The sequence below is a fragment of the Suricata suricatta genome, chromosome 13 (genome assembly GCF_006229205.1).
Source record: "Suricata suricatta isolate VVHF042 chromosome 13, meerkat_22Aug2017_6uvM2_HiC, whole genome shotgun sequence".
Classification (NCBI taxonomy): domain Eukaryota; kingdom Metazoa; phylum Chordata; class Mammalia; order Carnivora; family Herpestidae; genus Suricata; species Suricata suricatta.
The window spans coordinates 34,519,606-34,535,596 of record NC_043712.1 but is presented as its reverse complement, the minus strand read 5'-3'; the positions used below and the strand labels follow the sequence as shown (position 1 = coordinate 34,535,596).

The window sequence follows — 15,991 nt, the reverse complement described above, 5'->3', positions numbered from 1 at the left end:
AATGGCGTTGTGGTGACTTTGTGAGGACATGGAACAAGGAAGGTGCTCCTCAGAACATGGCCAGGCACATGGTAAGCAATGAATACATCATCGTTACAACCAGCATACAGTAACGATCAGGACCGGACACTTTTATGAACTCAGACAAGGAGTAACTCAGTGCTGGCTAAATGAGGTCAGTGAAGGCCTCCAGGGCAAGCAGGACTCCTGGTGGGCCCGGACAGGGTAGATTTAGCAACAGACTGAAGGAATAGTCTATGCAGGGAAACAGTGAGCAGGAGCTTGGAGTAAGACAACAACAGTAAAGGGCGCCTGGGTGGTCCAGGCGGTTAAGCATCTGACTCTTGATTCCAGCTCAGGTCGTGGTCTCATGCCACAGGATCAAGCCCCTCACTGGGCTCTGCACTGATGGTGCTAAGCCTGCTTGGTATTCTCTCTCCCTCTCTCTCTGCCTCTCCCCTGCTTGCACACGCATGCACCCTCTCTCTCTCTCTCAGTAAATAAATCAACATTTAAAAAGAGAGCAACAACACTAAGAGAGTAATCATGCTTGCAGTAGCTAACCCCCCTGCGTGCTCAGAGCCATCTCAGCTGCTCCCGCGTTTATGCACACACACATGCGTGCATACGCACATGCACGCACCACACACAAGCCCATGGTCTATGCCCCCTCAGACAGAGGAGGAGCCCAGCCCATAACGGGCAGTGAGAGGTCAGGCCTGGCCACAGCCAGAGTATCCTGTGGGCAAACGGAGGAGGGACATGGGGGAGGGTGAAGGGTCATGATGGAGATGAAGAGCCAGAGTTGGGGTCTTGAGTGGGGGAAACCATGAGGGGCTCCCAAGTGAGGATGGGCTTCAGAACAAGAGACCTGACCACAGCAGCAGCAGGGACAGGGGGAGAGGCAGGAGTCCCAGGGAGGGTTGCTTCCAGATGAGCAGAGTACTCCAGGCCACAGACACAAGGTTCTTCGGGGCACACTGTCCCCACAGCAAAGTCAGGCCTCCTCCCTTCCACATGCCAGCCCTCTGGGGTTTGGCTCACCTGCTACTTCTCCAGTCCCCTTGTCTGGACTGCCTCTCATTCATCCTCCATTCAACCACCTAGGCCAGCCCACAGTTCCCTGCTATCTTGCATTGCTTCATGCCTTTGCCCACATTGTCCTTCTGCTAGAATGCCCCCACCAGCCATTTCTACCAACTCCACAGATCTGGATTCTGCCCATCCCTCAAGACAGCACCAACGGCACCTCCTCCAGGAAGCCCAGCACACAGGTCTCCTCAGTCCCTCCTCTCCCCGCCTCACCTCCTTCTGTTGGGCACAGACCTACTATAGAGGAAAATGAGCTCGTTGAAGAAAGGAAGCATGTCCAGCACCTTATCTTACCGCCCTCTCCCTCCACAGTCCCTGCCCTTTTTCTGACTCAGGTAGGTGTTCAGACCATCCCTGATGAGGAAGCTCATTTCTGCTCAAAAACACAGGAGTAGGACACCCACAGGAATCCGTGATGCTCAGCCCAGGCCCACCAGCCTGGAAGCCACCACCGTTCAGGGGGCAAAGCAGCATAAGCAAGCAGGAGGCATTTCTGGTGGCTTTCTCTAACAGACAAGGGACAGGCCCTCTCCCAGTTTAACCCCCCATGACCTTTGAACTTCCCAGGAGGTCAGCAGCACGTCCCCTTCCCCAGCTGTCTTTCTGTCTCTGGCCCAATGGGAGGGAGGGCCCTGGGCCCGTTCCATTTTGCTCCCGTATTGATCTGTTGGCAGCAATGGGCTGGATAATTAGCCAGGAATTAGGGTTTCTATTACAGCCAGGAGGCTGCTCCAGCTGATTTATCACCTGAATAATTTACTGTGATTGAAAGGAAATTAAAATGAACTCCATTTGACAACTGTGAGCTTTTATGGGCTTTAGTGAAGGCTCAAAAGCCAGATTAATAGCCTGGTGTTGGTTAATAGTCTGCCGAGAGTAAATACGGCAGGCTGTGCGCCGGGCGGCCTTCCTGCGGAGGCCGGAGGAGGGACGAGCTCCCGCCAGGAGCAGGCTGGTGACAGCGTCACAGCGAGTTTTACTGAAACAGATTCCACTGTTCGAAATGCACGCGCCACTGGCACTTGGTTCTTCCCTTTTCTTTCTTTTTTTTTTCCCCCTCTTCCCCTTAAGGGTGATTTTTACTCACCCCACATGTAGGGAAAACAGAATTGCTTTTTCAATAACCATTTTGAAAAGGAAGTGTTCCATTGCCCCAGAAGTGTGTATACGTTACACCCAGGGCCAAGGGTTTACTAAATTTCCATATAAAAGCGGGAAGCCTGGTCTACCCACCCAGGGCAGATCTGGGGTGGGAACACCAGCAAGGTGGGGGTGGGCGTGACTGGCAGGACCCTCCAGCCTGGCCTCAACGAGGAATGTTCTTCCCACGAGTGGGTGGGCTGGGTAATCCAGGAGGATTTGACCACCAGAGCCCATGGCGAGAAAGACTCTGAGGATTCTGGAATGACAGGCAGACGCCGGTTACCAAAGGCCAGCTCTGAGAACCAGTCAGTTAGAAAATGCTGCTAGAATCTTTTGGGGACAGAGAGGCCCATGCAACCATCTAGCACAAAATGAGGACAGAAGACCCTGAAGGCAAGTTCCAGCTCTGTGGCCTCAACAAGTCTTGGAAGTTCCCTGGGCTGAAAATGGGCTGAATGGGAAAAAATGTTCCAATCTGTAAAATGGAGCTAACCAATCTTGCCCGCGCTGCTCAGTAGGCATTTAAATTGTGAGTCCAAGGAGAGAACGGATGTGAAAGACCTCAAAAACTGTACAGCGCGTGCCCTGCTTAGGTGGGGAAGACCACCATTGTTGGGTTGCTGCTGTGCTATCATTGTTGTTGGCAAAACCATAATCACAGCCACCACAGATGAGGAAACTGAGGCCCGGAGAAAAAGCCAACTGCCCAACAGGGCAGAGCCAGGCCTCAAGTCAAAGTACCTCAACCCCAAAGCCAGATAAAGCTCTTTCCTCCCCACAGGTTGCTGCTTAGTGAAACTGACAGCGAGACCCTCCCCGAGGCCCCTGGGCCAGGGAGACACAGGTCTGCTCACATACGGAAGTGACCCCACCCTCAGCTGCCAGAGCTCCCGGGGTCCCTTCTCGGTGCCACCACCATGCCATGCTGCTCCGGGGCTCACAAAGCCAGGCAGACAGTGGGCCTGAGGGGTTCATGCCCTTGTGTGTCAACCTTGTATGGCAACTTGTACCCTTGACATGCACCCTTCCCCAGACTGTGGCCCCTCACTTTGCCTGTCATTTGTCCAGTGACTGGGAACCAGGAGCGAGGGTACGTCATTCATAGTCCAGTGCCTGTGTGTGTGCCTGGCAGCCCCCGGGCCTCACCTTCCATCTCTCCTCATTACGGCACATTACGGGGAGGTGAAGCAGATTAAGCGGAAAGCACTGACTCAGTCATTATCCTACCGCACGCTCGCCCGCAAGCCCTGCCTCAGAGCCACACAGACACAGGCCCGCGGTCATGTCCGCGCCATCCTGAAGGACACGGCACAGCCAGACTGCTAGAAACAGGGCCCTTGCAGAGTTTGTAACTCAGGTCTCCTCCCTGCCAGGCCCCATCTTTACGTGGGCCAATCAGGACCTGTCCCTCAATGTCGCCTCCTCTATAACACCTCGCCCCATGCTCCCAAATGAGGCAACCTCCCTGTTCAGCACAGCCCACAGAACTTTCTCCCTTGTCTTTCAGGTTCCGGATCCATGTCACATTGCCCCTGAGACAGGGCGGGCAGACAGAGCTGACACCTGACTCATCCTCCTGTCCCCTGGGTGCCTGGCACTGTGCCAACCTCATAGGCCACATGTAAGAAATATGTTGGCTAGATGAACATATGAATGTCTAAGCAAGTGAGGAAACACACAGATGGCTTCTGGACGCCTCCCAGTTATGATGCCCTGTAGTCTCCGCCCAGAATTCCTGGGCATTTGAAGCTAAATGAAATATGATGCAGATTCTGAATTTCGTAAGAATCGAGGGAAACGGAGTCTCGCACACTGAATGCCTGCAGTAAGTAAACAGGAACTTAATCCAAGTGCTGGAGGCTTCAGGAAGTAGAGGCCGGGTTGAGTGTGGAAGCCTGGGCCCTCAGTCTTCACCATTCACTCGCTGGGTGACCCTAGACAAACCCTGTGCCCTCGCGGGGCCTCTGAAAAAATGAGGGAGTTGAAAGCTTGCCTCTGTACTCTCTGCTAGTCTCTAAAATCCTGTGATCTTGTCAATGGTTAGAAGATAAATTTTCTCCCCAGTTCTGGAGGGAAAGATAGGCTTCATCCAAGGAAGTTTCCTTTTCTTTCTCCTCCTGTGTCAGATGGAATGTGGCTTTGGCCATCTCTCAGGAAGGGTCTCTGAGCAGGGGGAGAGGCTGCTTGTGATGGAAACAGACTCTTTTCCTGAAAGCTCAAGGTCTACGGTGTGTGTGGGATCAGCTCTGTCCAGCCCACAGGACCACCTCATTCCCAGAGGAAACTTCACATGTAGGAGAAAGACCAAAATCCTGACCACAGTCTGGGAGACCTGGCCCTTCTCCCCAGCACCCTCATGCCCCCACGCCCTGAAGCACAGACACACTGGCTCTCTTGACCCTCTTTCCATTCCTCACTCTTGCCGTGCCCCCTCTTACCTCGAGACCCCTCCCTTGCTGTCCCCCTGCCAGGCACATTCCTCCTACCCCATGTCCCTCAGGCTCGGCATAAAAGCACTTCCCCCTGGTGGCCTCCAAGCTGGCTCAGCTGTGCTTTATTCTTTCAGAGACGCTCAGCACCTAGCACGTCTGTAATCTATGACCTTCGGGGTTATTCTTATTTATGGGATTCTTCCACATACCTAGAGGTTCCCTGAAGGCAAGACCAAGCCTGTCTTGTCCACTGACAGTACCTAGTGCCTGGCTCCGTGCTTTGCAGTGTATACCCCTCAATGTTTGTTGAGTGAATACTCAACACTGTGTGGCCTTCAGGCAAGTGTCTCTGCCTCTCTGGGCCTCAGTTTCTCCATCTGAAAACAAAGCGGCCTGGATGGACTGGGAGAGCTCTCACAAGAACTGCTCAGCCAGCCAGACTGGCATAGGCTGGTGGCCCTGGAGGCCTTGCTCACTGCTCACTACTCAGCGTCCCCTCTGGCACCTTTCCTCTCCACGGGAGCTTGTGCACACAGCCCACACGGTTTTGAGTGGCTCTGTGGGAAAACGTCAGAAGCCCCATCGAATAAGCACAGAAAGACAGCTCAGCGAGGCCAGTCCTCAGCACTGGCATCAGCTTGAGACATCTCTCTGACTTGCCCTCCAGGACGGAGCTCTCGGGAGGCAGGAACCACATCTGAGCCGCCTGTGCCTGCCGGGTGACCAGCCCAGATGGGGCATCAGGAAACAGTCTCCTGAGTTGCATCTGGTACTTAGGGACCTTATCCAGCCCCCAGAAGCCTCCCATTGGACAGAGCCTTTCTGGTCCCACAGCCAAGACAGTGACTGCTTCTCTGTCCAGCGTCAGCAAGGGGTCATCCTTCTACTTCTCTCCCTGTCTTGCAAATGACCCAGCAGGGACTTTGTCCAGTGAGACACTTCCCCATCTCCAGACTCCAGGATTCGGTCTCTAAAAACATGCCAACGCAGGCTGACGTGGGCTGATGGTGGGGTACACACTGGCACCACAATAACGTGGTTTGTGACCATATTTCCCTCTTCATCCTGACTGGCAGGATGGTGACCCAAGACCACCTCGAGTGGCCCAAAAGGTCATTACACCAGCTCTGCGCTGAAAGCCTGGGGAAAGGACACCATTCAGCGAAGGCAGAGCAGCCAGACAAGTCATGCGGCCACTCCCGCCCCACTACCCCCCACCCCCCCCCACACACACGCCAGCCAGGGAGACAGAGGCACCAGAGGCTGGAACCCCAGACAAGTCCTCCTGACCTCAGGGGATGCTGCAACCATCCAAGTCGGGCCGATAAAGAGAGCCTGCTCCTGAGTAGCACCTGGCATTCCCGCCCACACCCTGCCAAACGCCTTCAGGAGGCCCCCCAGGTCTGCGTCTGGCTGGGGGTATGGTGGGCAGGGGCCGTGGCGCGTACCTGCTCGGGCTTGATGGGCTCTGTGGTGGTGAAGATGTCCGAGTAGTGCTGCCTCTCGAACACGCGGTCCAGCACCTCCAGCTGCTGCTGCGTGAACAGTTCTCCCCGCATCTGTTTCCGGAGGAAGTCTCGGCCCGGCAGTGAGTGGCCATTCGGCACCGGAGACTCCTGAATACCTTTGGTGAGCATGAGAGAGGAAGGGGGAGTGCAGGTTACACAAGTTGCTACAGAAAGACATTCAGACAGGGAGAGAAGACAGCCTGAGGGACCCACAAGCCCAGCTTCTTCCCTGACGGGAGAGGAAACAGATAGGGACTCAGACAGGGGGGCCCTCAGTCAAGGTTACCCTGCTGGTTAGTGCAGAGCCAGCCTCCCGTAGCCACCTGCCAGGCACCAGGTGAAGCCCTTTCTACATGCATCACCTCATCGAAAACTAACAATGACCCCAAGGTAGATAACATTATTTTCCCCATTTTGCAGATGAGAACATTGAGACCCGAGCAGTTAAGTCATTTACCCGAAGATTAGACCTCAGGTTGACTGGAAGTCTTAATTACCAGGTGCCACTTCCTCTTCTACAATGAAGATTCCCCCACCCCCTGGGGGTACAGTTTTGTCCCAGAACTGATGCCCTTACCCAGGACATCTGCCACCACATCACATGACCAGTCATTAAAGCACTGTGCTAGGACGGCTGTGGGGAAGGAAACTGCTTTCATACAATTCTGGTGGGAGCCCACTAGTCACAAAACCCATCCAAGTCACAAATGCACATTTCCTTTGATAAAAACAGTTGCACCTCTGGAAATTTTTTTTGCCACTAGACTCACACATACGGGAAGTGATGTATGTACAAGGTTCTAGCAGCAAAAGACTGGAAACAACGCAAGAATTTATTTGTAGGGGCTGGATAAATAAGTTAGCGGTGAGCCGCTACAAAAGGGAACAAAGGCTCCCACTGTGAACTGATACGGAAAGATCTTCGAGATACACTGTCGTATGAAAAATAAACCAGGTACAGCACAGCATGTAATATGTATAACCTTTAGTGTAAAATAGAAACGAAGAAAATAAGACTTTATATGTACTTTCTAGAGAGCACCCTGAGAAACATCTAGAGCACTTACCTGTTCTTTTCCGGGAGGTAAGTGGATAGAGGTGAAGGGAGGTACGCTTTTTTGCCTTTTGTTTTGTGTCACTGTAGAACTTTAAAGGTACCACTCACTCAAGAACACGAATTACAAGAAAGTACAAAATTAAACTCTGTATGTGTTCTATATTGTCAGCTCTTCACACTGTCACGGTCTCTGGTGATGATGCTTACATTTCAAAAACAATATCATGAATTATCAATAAAAAAGAAAATGGGAAGAATTGGTTTTTGTGAGCTTGGAGCTTGAACCGCTCAAAATGAAAGACACAGCAAGGAGGGCAAGAGTTTCTAGCGAGGGAATGGGCTCGAGGGCCATCATCCCCCAGGGCCTTGGTGGACCCGGCCGCTGACGCAGGGCTGACCACAGACACTGCGGATCCCAGGCCTTTGCCACTGGGGAAACCAGCCCACGTCAGATCTCTCACGGGCCCAGCTCTCCCCTACAGCCCGCCCTGCCAGCACATGCTGTCCTAGATTGCACCCATCATGTCAGCGCCCACACGGGTGAGGAAGGAGGCCAAACCAAGGAGCCTGAGGCATTGGGAAGCGGTGTCTCTGAAACGCTGCCGAAAGTTGGTGTCTCCCTAACGGTCCTATCTGGGAGCAAATGCAATGCAGGGTCTGACATTTGAGCAAAGTCACCAGATTTGGGTGTTCACGCAAATGCTGGCCTTCCAGAGTCCTCCGTGGAGGCTGACCGCTCAGAGCACCCCAGCATCCTCTGTGGGAAGGGCCTTCAGAGGCAGCTCATAAAGCCCCTTGAGAAAACAGATCCCAGCTCCATGTAGGCCCAAGAGCCTGAACAACCACATACACCAACACGGAGGCCGTGATGGAAGCTGGGCTCTCCGGCTGATGTCCTCCAGCCTAGAGCTAGGGCGCCCCCCTGGTAACCTGGGACACTAGTCTTCACAAGACTGGTCTCTCCCTGTTCTTGCCTGTAGGACATCATCCTCAGAGTCCCTTTTTCCATCATGGCCCATCACCAAGGGGCCCATTCCTAAAAGGGCACCAAGACTAACAGAATGTGGGAGCTCACAGCCCTGTCTGTGCTCTCCCACTGGTTGGCATCCACCGAATAACCTTGTTATCAAAGGATCAAAGGTACATGTACACACACACACACACACACACACACACACACACACACTACGAGGACAGTTCATCTTGCTCCTCCTCAGCTATTCCTCTGGTCTGTCATCCTGGCCCCAGTCACTCCTACTGAGGTATGAGCTTGCCCTGGGTCCCCAGTGCTCCTATCAAGTTTCTCCCTGTCAGAGGGACCACATCTGCTCTTAAAAGACTTAGCTCTGCCCACCAACTTCAGTGATGCTCCCCAGCCCCATCCTGCCAGCCAGGCCCTCAACTCCTAACAAAGGCTCCTTCCTGCCAACTCCCCCAAGGTCTCACTCTGCCCCCCTCTGGGCAGTGCCCACCTCTTCCCCCCCAACTCAGGCTGCTCCCACAGACCTCCTTAGGCTCAATCCCTCCCCTGGGCTCTTCACACAGCTCATAGTTCTGGAAGAGCAGAACTTCACCCCTACTGAGGGAGCTGGGAGTGGCCCTGCTGAGGGCCCCTGTGGGCAAGGTCACCATAGGTTACTGAGTAGGTAGGTCCCGGCACAGAGTAAAAGGCTCAGGGCACAGGGCCAAAGAAAGTGTATGCCCCGGGGGTCCTTGGAGTCCTATCTCTCTGAGGACAGCTCACGTACTCCAGGTACTCACTGGGACCTGGCCATTTAGGAGGACTTGCTGCATCCTTCTCCGGCTTTCCAGAAGTCAACCATAGCACCCATGGGCCTGGGAGAGGGTCCAGGCTACCCTGGTGACCCAGACACTCGTAGTGGAAGACAGTGAGCTGGAAAGAGCCACCTCTCCAGGCATGTGCCTGGATCTACGACCCCCTCCTGCTGCCCTGGCCCCTCCAACACCCCTGCTTTCTCCACTAGGGAGGGAGGCGAGGGAGGTCTACCTTTGCTTGCACTTTGTGCAGATGCCTAATGTCTGTCATTTCCTTAGGAGGCCGGGGACACTTCTACACATATAATCACCCACTTAACACATACTGGTGAAGTATTTACTCTGCACCCGGTGATGTTTAGAAAATACAACAACAGAGGATGCAGTGATGACGAATACAGGCCCCTCTTTCCAAACAAGAAAGGGCAGCCACTTTAGTCCAGTACTCTCACAGACACACGGCTACAAACTGTGATTACTGCCAAGTAGAAAAAGCATCTAGAAACATATGCATAGGACTGTGGATAATGGGGAAGGGGTGTGACCACACAGGAAGGAGTCAGAGAAGTCTTCCAAGGGGAAGTCATGCTTGAACTGAGAGTAGAGGACAGGGTCAGCAGGAAAAAGAGGGTAGGGGTGGAGAAGGCATGCCAGGCAGAGGAGACTGCCTACAAAGGCTTAGACATGAGAAGGAGTCGAAAGGCCCAGGAGGAGATGATGAGGGAAGAGACCCCAGGGGACCATGGAGAGGTGAGAGGCAGGCTGGGGATGGCCAGCAGCCCCGGACCGTCCAGAAGGCCACGGAGAGGATCTGAGTCCTGCCGGGGGAGCAGTGCAGGGACCACAGGAGGGCCTGGGGAACCATCACCCTCCACATTTCTCAGTCCCGGAACCCAAACTGCTAGTTTCTTTAGATCAGGCTATGCTTTGGAAGCCCTGCTCCCAAGCCTCATCCTCTGGAAAGACTCAGGGCTGGCCACATGAAATTTGCACTTGTGGGCATCTGCACGTGATGCCTGGAGGCAGGCTGTCACCCACAGGTCGCCCTGTGCTCCCATGAAAGGAAAACTACTCCTCGTTGACATGTACACTGTTGCTACTACGGACACAGCCCGTGAGCATGCATGCCGCCGCCTCCAGGATGCCTTCCTTCCTGCCCCGGCTGCTTCATCTCCCTCTCTCTGGGCTCTGGCCACTTTCTCCCTTTTCTTAGGTGCCAAGCCCATCAGGTCCTTCACTCTGACACTGCACTATTAGCTGCCTCAGGGGGAAGCCACAGTTCATTCATCTCTGTCTCCTCCATGGGGAGTATTTGTAGGATAAATGAACAAGTCAGGAATCCTTGTGACAACCACTTCCATCCTGTAGGTCTGGTCTGCAAAAGTCAGCGTTACTCTCTATCTGACCTCACCCGTTCGATAATTCATTCTTCCCTTAGTGAGCAGGTGCCGTGCTAATGCTGGCATACAACAATGGGCAAAGCTAGCCCGGCCCTACCCTCATGGACTTATGCTTAGTGGAGGAGGCAAATGTTAATTGAAAAATAATCAGACCAGAAAAGGTGCATGTGTCAACCAAGATAAATACTCTGACAAAAAGAGGCAGGATTCTTCGGCCAGGGACACAGCTGACCTACCTCTGGGAGCCACACACAGTGGGTCCACAGTGAGGACGAGCCAAACAAACCAATTCTATGCCAAGAGACACCTCTGAAAATGAATATCTGAAAATCATCCCTGGCACAAGGGCAGGTCTGAATCTCCAAGGTTCCAGTGGAAGTTTCCACAGCTTTTCTCATCTGTGCTGCAGAGATGCTGTCTGACTTCACTGGGGAATGTGGTCTTGGAGACAAGCTAGAGAAATGCTCGGACCGATTTTATTCTGGGGAGAAAAATCTGAACTTGCAATGTGAATGGTATGCTTAAATATATGGACAGACATGGGCGAAGTACAAAGGTATACAGGGGGCATGGTATCTTTAAATCTTTTTTTTTTTCTACTCCAAATCAAATAATATGTAATAGACCCAGTGCTGGGCTTAGTCAACCATGGCTCGTAGAATTAACATTCTGGAAGCTAGCTTCAGGGGAGCAAGGGGCAGGAAGCCCCGTCTCGGGGAGCAGAGAAATGCTGGCTTTAAATTTCAGGTTAAACCAATGTTATTCACAACCCGGCTTTGAAGCTAAAAGCTTTACACAATCGGGTCTGGTCACGCAAAGGGGGAGGAAGCAAAATAGCCTCAGATTCCCATCTGTCAAGAGAAAGCTGTCTCTTGTGTGTCTTAAAAGATCATAAACCCATTGTGTTTTCTTCAGAGCACAGCAGATTCGGAGGTTTTGCATTTTTCTTGAAGGGTTCTGGTTTGTTTCTTTAAAAATCATCATGTACTTTATGTCTGCAGATGCTCACTGGGAGGGGAAAAAATAAACACAAAGAGGAATCTCCATAATCCCTTCTGGTATCATGGCCTTTGGGGTATAAACTGTAGCCAAAGGCCCAGGAGCCCCAGGAAGGGAGGCTGGAGCCCCTGGGTCAGTGTTCAGCTTTTCTTGGGTCCCCTTTCTCTACAGAACCAGCCAAAGCCGAGCCCTCACAGAACCTCCCCTGTCCTTGTGGCGGCTCCTCTGCATGGCCGGGCAGTGGCAGGGCCCAGTGAGAAAGGATTGAGAGCCAGCATACCTGAGTTCTAGCCCCAGCTCTGCCCCTACTTGCTGTGTGAGCCCAGGCAAGTTCCTCGCCCTCTCTGGGTCTCAGGGGCCTCATCAACAAACTAAGGAGGCCAAGTCAGTCATGTCTAGCCATTTTCTCCTCCCAAATCCACCTGGATGTTGTCTACTAAATAGTATTAAATGAGCGTTAACTCATTTCCCCATTTTGGTTCTTTTGCACAGTCTTCTCAGGGTATCCTCGTGCAACATCCACTCCACCCGTGGATGACTGTCCACACCTAGTTAGGGATCCCATTCTCTTTGCCAATATTTGGTTTAGGAACAGACATGTGAAGAGCAAGGGGCTGCTGGCAGCTTCTGGGAGAAAGTCAGAGAGAGGACAAAATCCCTTCTTTCTTCACTAGGGTACATTTACCCTTAATCTTTTTGAATTTGTGAGAATAAGTCCCAGATCCCATTACGGCTTTAGACACTACCATGTTCCCTACCCTTACGCCAGGGCCCAAAGTCCTCTCCCGATCTGGCCTGCAAGGTTCATTGGTAGTGACACCCAGCCCGTTTGCTGCCTCTGATCCGCCCTGACACTCTGACACCCACCATGCTCCTGGGCCTGCCTCCCCCAGTGAAGATGGGCAGAGCTGGGTTTTGGAGGGTCAGGCTCAGAGAGGTTGAGTAACTGAGGCCCCTCAGCTGGGATTTGTACGTAGGCCTCTTATCTGCTGTGTTCTTTCCACCTCCCTTTACCCTGCAGGTCAGCCACTAAAACTAGTGCCCTCCATTTCCTCATCTGTAAACTGGGACAACGGTCAGCAGCACAATCCCTGGGGTTTGGGTAAGGACTAATGAGATCATCAACAGGAACATGCTTAGCACGGTGCCTGGTGCAAAGTCAGTGTCCAAACCGTGTGAGCCACCGTCACCATCGCTTTCACCAGGAAAACTCTCCCAACGCTTCCTCAAGACAAAGCCCAAGCATCCCAGGCCTCCACGATCTGCCCCTGCAGACCCAAGCACCCTTCAGTCACCCAGCAACGCCAACCCAGCAGAGAACTCCTCATTCCAGTGCCCCTCACATCACTTTCCGATGCCACCATTCATCTCGTTCGCTCTGCTGGCTTCACCCCTGCCCATCCAGGCTCTGTCTAAAAACCCCTCCTCTCTGAAGCCTGCCTGCAAATCCAGAGGCTGAATTCACTGCCCTTCCTTCTGGGTCTCCTCGGCAAGCTGCATAGGCCACCACTGTGGCCTGGATTTTACTCTTCACGACACGTCCTGGGAGGTGGGTCCCCATTTCACAGCTGAGGAAACTAGCGAAGATAGGAAGCACCTTGGTCAAGGCCAAGTATGCAGCGAGTGCTTGCATACCTGTTAACATGTCTTAGAGCGAAGGCAGGCACTGTGGCAGACGTGGCTCACATACCAGGGAAGCCCGGGTCCCCAAACCCAGGCCCAGACCCAAATCCTCACTGTCTCTTACAAGCCTATGATATTTGAGAAACCTGGACCTCTTTAATCCTCAATTTTGTCATCCGTAACATAGGGCAATAATGAGACCTGGGGTTGATGGAAGAATGGGATGAGGGTACGTGTAAAATGCTTGACATCGTACCTGGCACATAGTGCTCAAAACACATAAGCCATTTCTAGGATTACTCTTTCTTTCCTTCCCTGCTAAGAGTATGAGCTCTCTGAGGACAGAGGCCACGTCTGATTCACCTCAAGCACAGGAGATGCTAATAAGGTTTGTTGATTGAATGCGTAACCTAGGCAGACTTGAGGGGTTGCAGGCCTGAATGACTCGGGGAACCTCGGCAGCAGGACAGCCTCTGGTGTCTTCAGAGAACTCTGGAGAAAACCTTCGGGAGCGAGCTCCAATGCATCAGTGATCCAGAGGAGGAAAGAGTGAAACAGCTAAGGCCTTATGTTCTAAACTACTTCTAAGAAAGATCTGAGCCAGTTCATAAACTTTCAAGTTTTAAACTCAGCTGAGCTCTGAGCTTCCCAAGAGGAAAACGCAGTGAGTCGTCTATTGCTCAAAGTCCAATAAAAACAACAAAACGCCATTAATTCTTCTACTCTGCATGGGGGTGTCTGGATGCTGAGAGTGACCCAGAGATGACTGACAACAGGAAGGGGGTCCTGCAGGGGAGGCCACCTGAGCCAGACCCCCGATAGAGAGAGGAGATGAAATGTGGAGATGAAGGGGACAGGATTCCTGGCCCCAACAACAAGATTCGGCTGGGGACACTTCTAGAGCATCTACTATGAGCCAGGCCCTGTGCTAGGGACCAGGATGGCGGGGCTGGAAATATCCCGTGGCAGCCCCAAACCAAAATCGATGTTCTGGGTGATTGTATAAATCCCATCTTAAACTGGGACTGCAGACTGAGAAAAATCAAAGTGGCGTGGAGGAAAATTCCACTGGAACGACCATTATTCAGCCATTAGTTTCACTCAATCTTTCTTCTCGGAGAAGGAAAACGCAAAATTGTAAAATTGCCAAATGCGCTCGGGTTCGACCAGAGTGAATCTGATTGTGCCGTGTGTTACCCAATGTGTCATAGGCTGTCAGTGAGCAGAAGGCCCCAAGGGACCAGCGGTTCCACACTCCAGGATGGCAAAGGGATTTGTCCAGGGCCAGAAAGCAAGTGTGAAGTGAGCTGAGCCTGGAAACACAAGATTCCTGATTCCTGTCCCAACCCTCATGCAACCATTCATTTCTGGGCAACGCACACCAAACTCCTGCTGGCTGTCTGGCCCTGAGTGTGGCACCTGAACTAGAGAGGGGTTTAAGTTCTACCCGCTGCCCTTGAGTGGACGACGTAGAGGAGTGAACGATTCCAAAGTAGTAAGGGCTGGGAGCCAAAGAAGTGGAGACAGTCCCCGGAGCCAAATGGTGGTTAGCAACCCTTCCACAGAGCTTACTCTGTGCCAGGAACTGTTCTAAGCACCTTACCTACTTAATCTTCATAACAACCCAACAATGTCAAGTCTGTTATTTCCCCCTCCCATTTTACAGATGAGGAAACTGAGGTATAGGGTGGTTAAGTAACTTGCCATGGCCACACAGCTAAGAGATGGAAGAGCCGGCCACACAGACATCCAGGCTGACTGACTTCAGAGTCTGCTCCTAAGCCTATACTAAACCGCTCCACTTAATCCAGACTGGAGGCAAGGGTGACCGATCAAAAAAGTCGTGTGGAAAAAATGGAACCCAAGACTAAAGAAAGTATAGGAAGGAGTTAGCCAAAGAAACGGGCAGGGAGAGGAAGTGCATTCCAACTAGAGGAACAGCATATGCAAAGGCCCAGAGGCACATGAAAACATGGTACTTGGGAAATAGCTATAATTCAGTAGGATTGGAATGCAGAAATGGGAGGAGGGGAGAGAGAGCAAAGTGTGCAAGCCTCTTTCCTCTCTGTCTAGCTGCTCAGCACTGCTATCTATTATCCAGAGCCTAATATATACTCTGGTATACAAACAGCACAAATACATAACTGAAGCTCTTATGATGTCGGTATAAAGAGATGGGATTTCTTTGTGCTTAATTCGATCAAGATGACCTCAAGGGACAGGCAGGAAGGAATACCGTTGCATTGCTACAGAACAAGTCTGTTCTCTCTAATCCATACTGTCCAGGTCCACTACCTTGTACAGTAGTACCTAATTACTCCACCTTACAGAGAGATAGGCACACTAATTAGGAAAGATGTTAACCACCATAGTGAAAATATTCCAAAGCAAATGAAATATTACGAGGAGCTAAAGGGTGATTTGTTTCTATGAGTTGTGCTTTTAAATGAGATCCAAGAATGCTAAAGGCTTCATTTTAATTATACCTGGAAGGACTTCTTGTGCATGCGTCCCCTTTTTTGGTTTTCACACACACAGCAGTCTGTCCCCCATCCTCCACAGCACAGAAATAAATAAAATGCTTTAAAAATCATATTTACACTGATATCTTTGCATTATCCCCATTTGAGTTTTTAAATTACTGTCTTTATTTTTTTCCAAGGACAATATAACTAAAAAGAAGGTTCATATTTTGAAGTGTATCTATCTGATCATTGCACAAATGTTTTCAGGAGAAATCACTATATTTCTCCAAGATGGGTATGGGTTTTGTCATAGATCAAAGTGAGAGGGAGGAAAAAAAGATAAATCATCAGAGATCCAAAAATACTTTTCATTTGGAGAAGATATCAGGCCATTTCGATGGGGCTGATGGAGTCCCTGTTCTGTCTCCATTACCCGAGGCAGGCAGCCCCAGCCAGGAGCCAACTACTGAGATTATATTCCCCATAAGATGGTCCT

The 15,991-nt window shown here is 51.7% G+C and overlaps 1 protein-coding gene across 4 annotated transcripts in view; it reads right to left on the bottom strand.

The window, feature by feature from the left end:
• PAX5 (paired box 5) overlaps positions 1-15,991 on the bottom strand; it is a 184,307-nt gene that overhangs the window by 114,969 nt on the left and 53,347 nt on the right. For all 4 annotated transcript variants that reach the window (XM_029921218.1, XM_029921220.1, XM_029921221.1 and 1 more), the window contains exon 6: positions 6,116-6,291. In XM_029921218.1, coding sequence (XP_029777078.1) covers positions 6,116-6,291 — 176 coding nt within the window. The remainder of the gene's footprint in view (positions 1-6,115; positions 6,292-15,991) is intronic.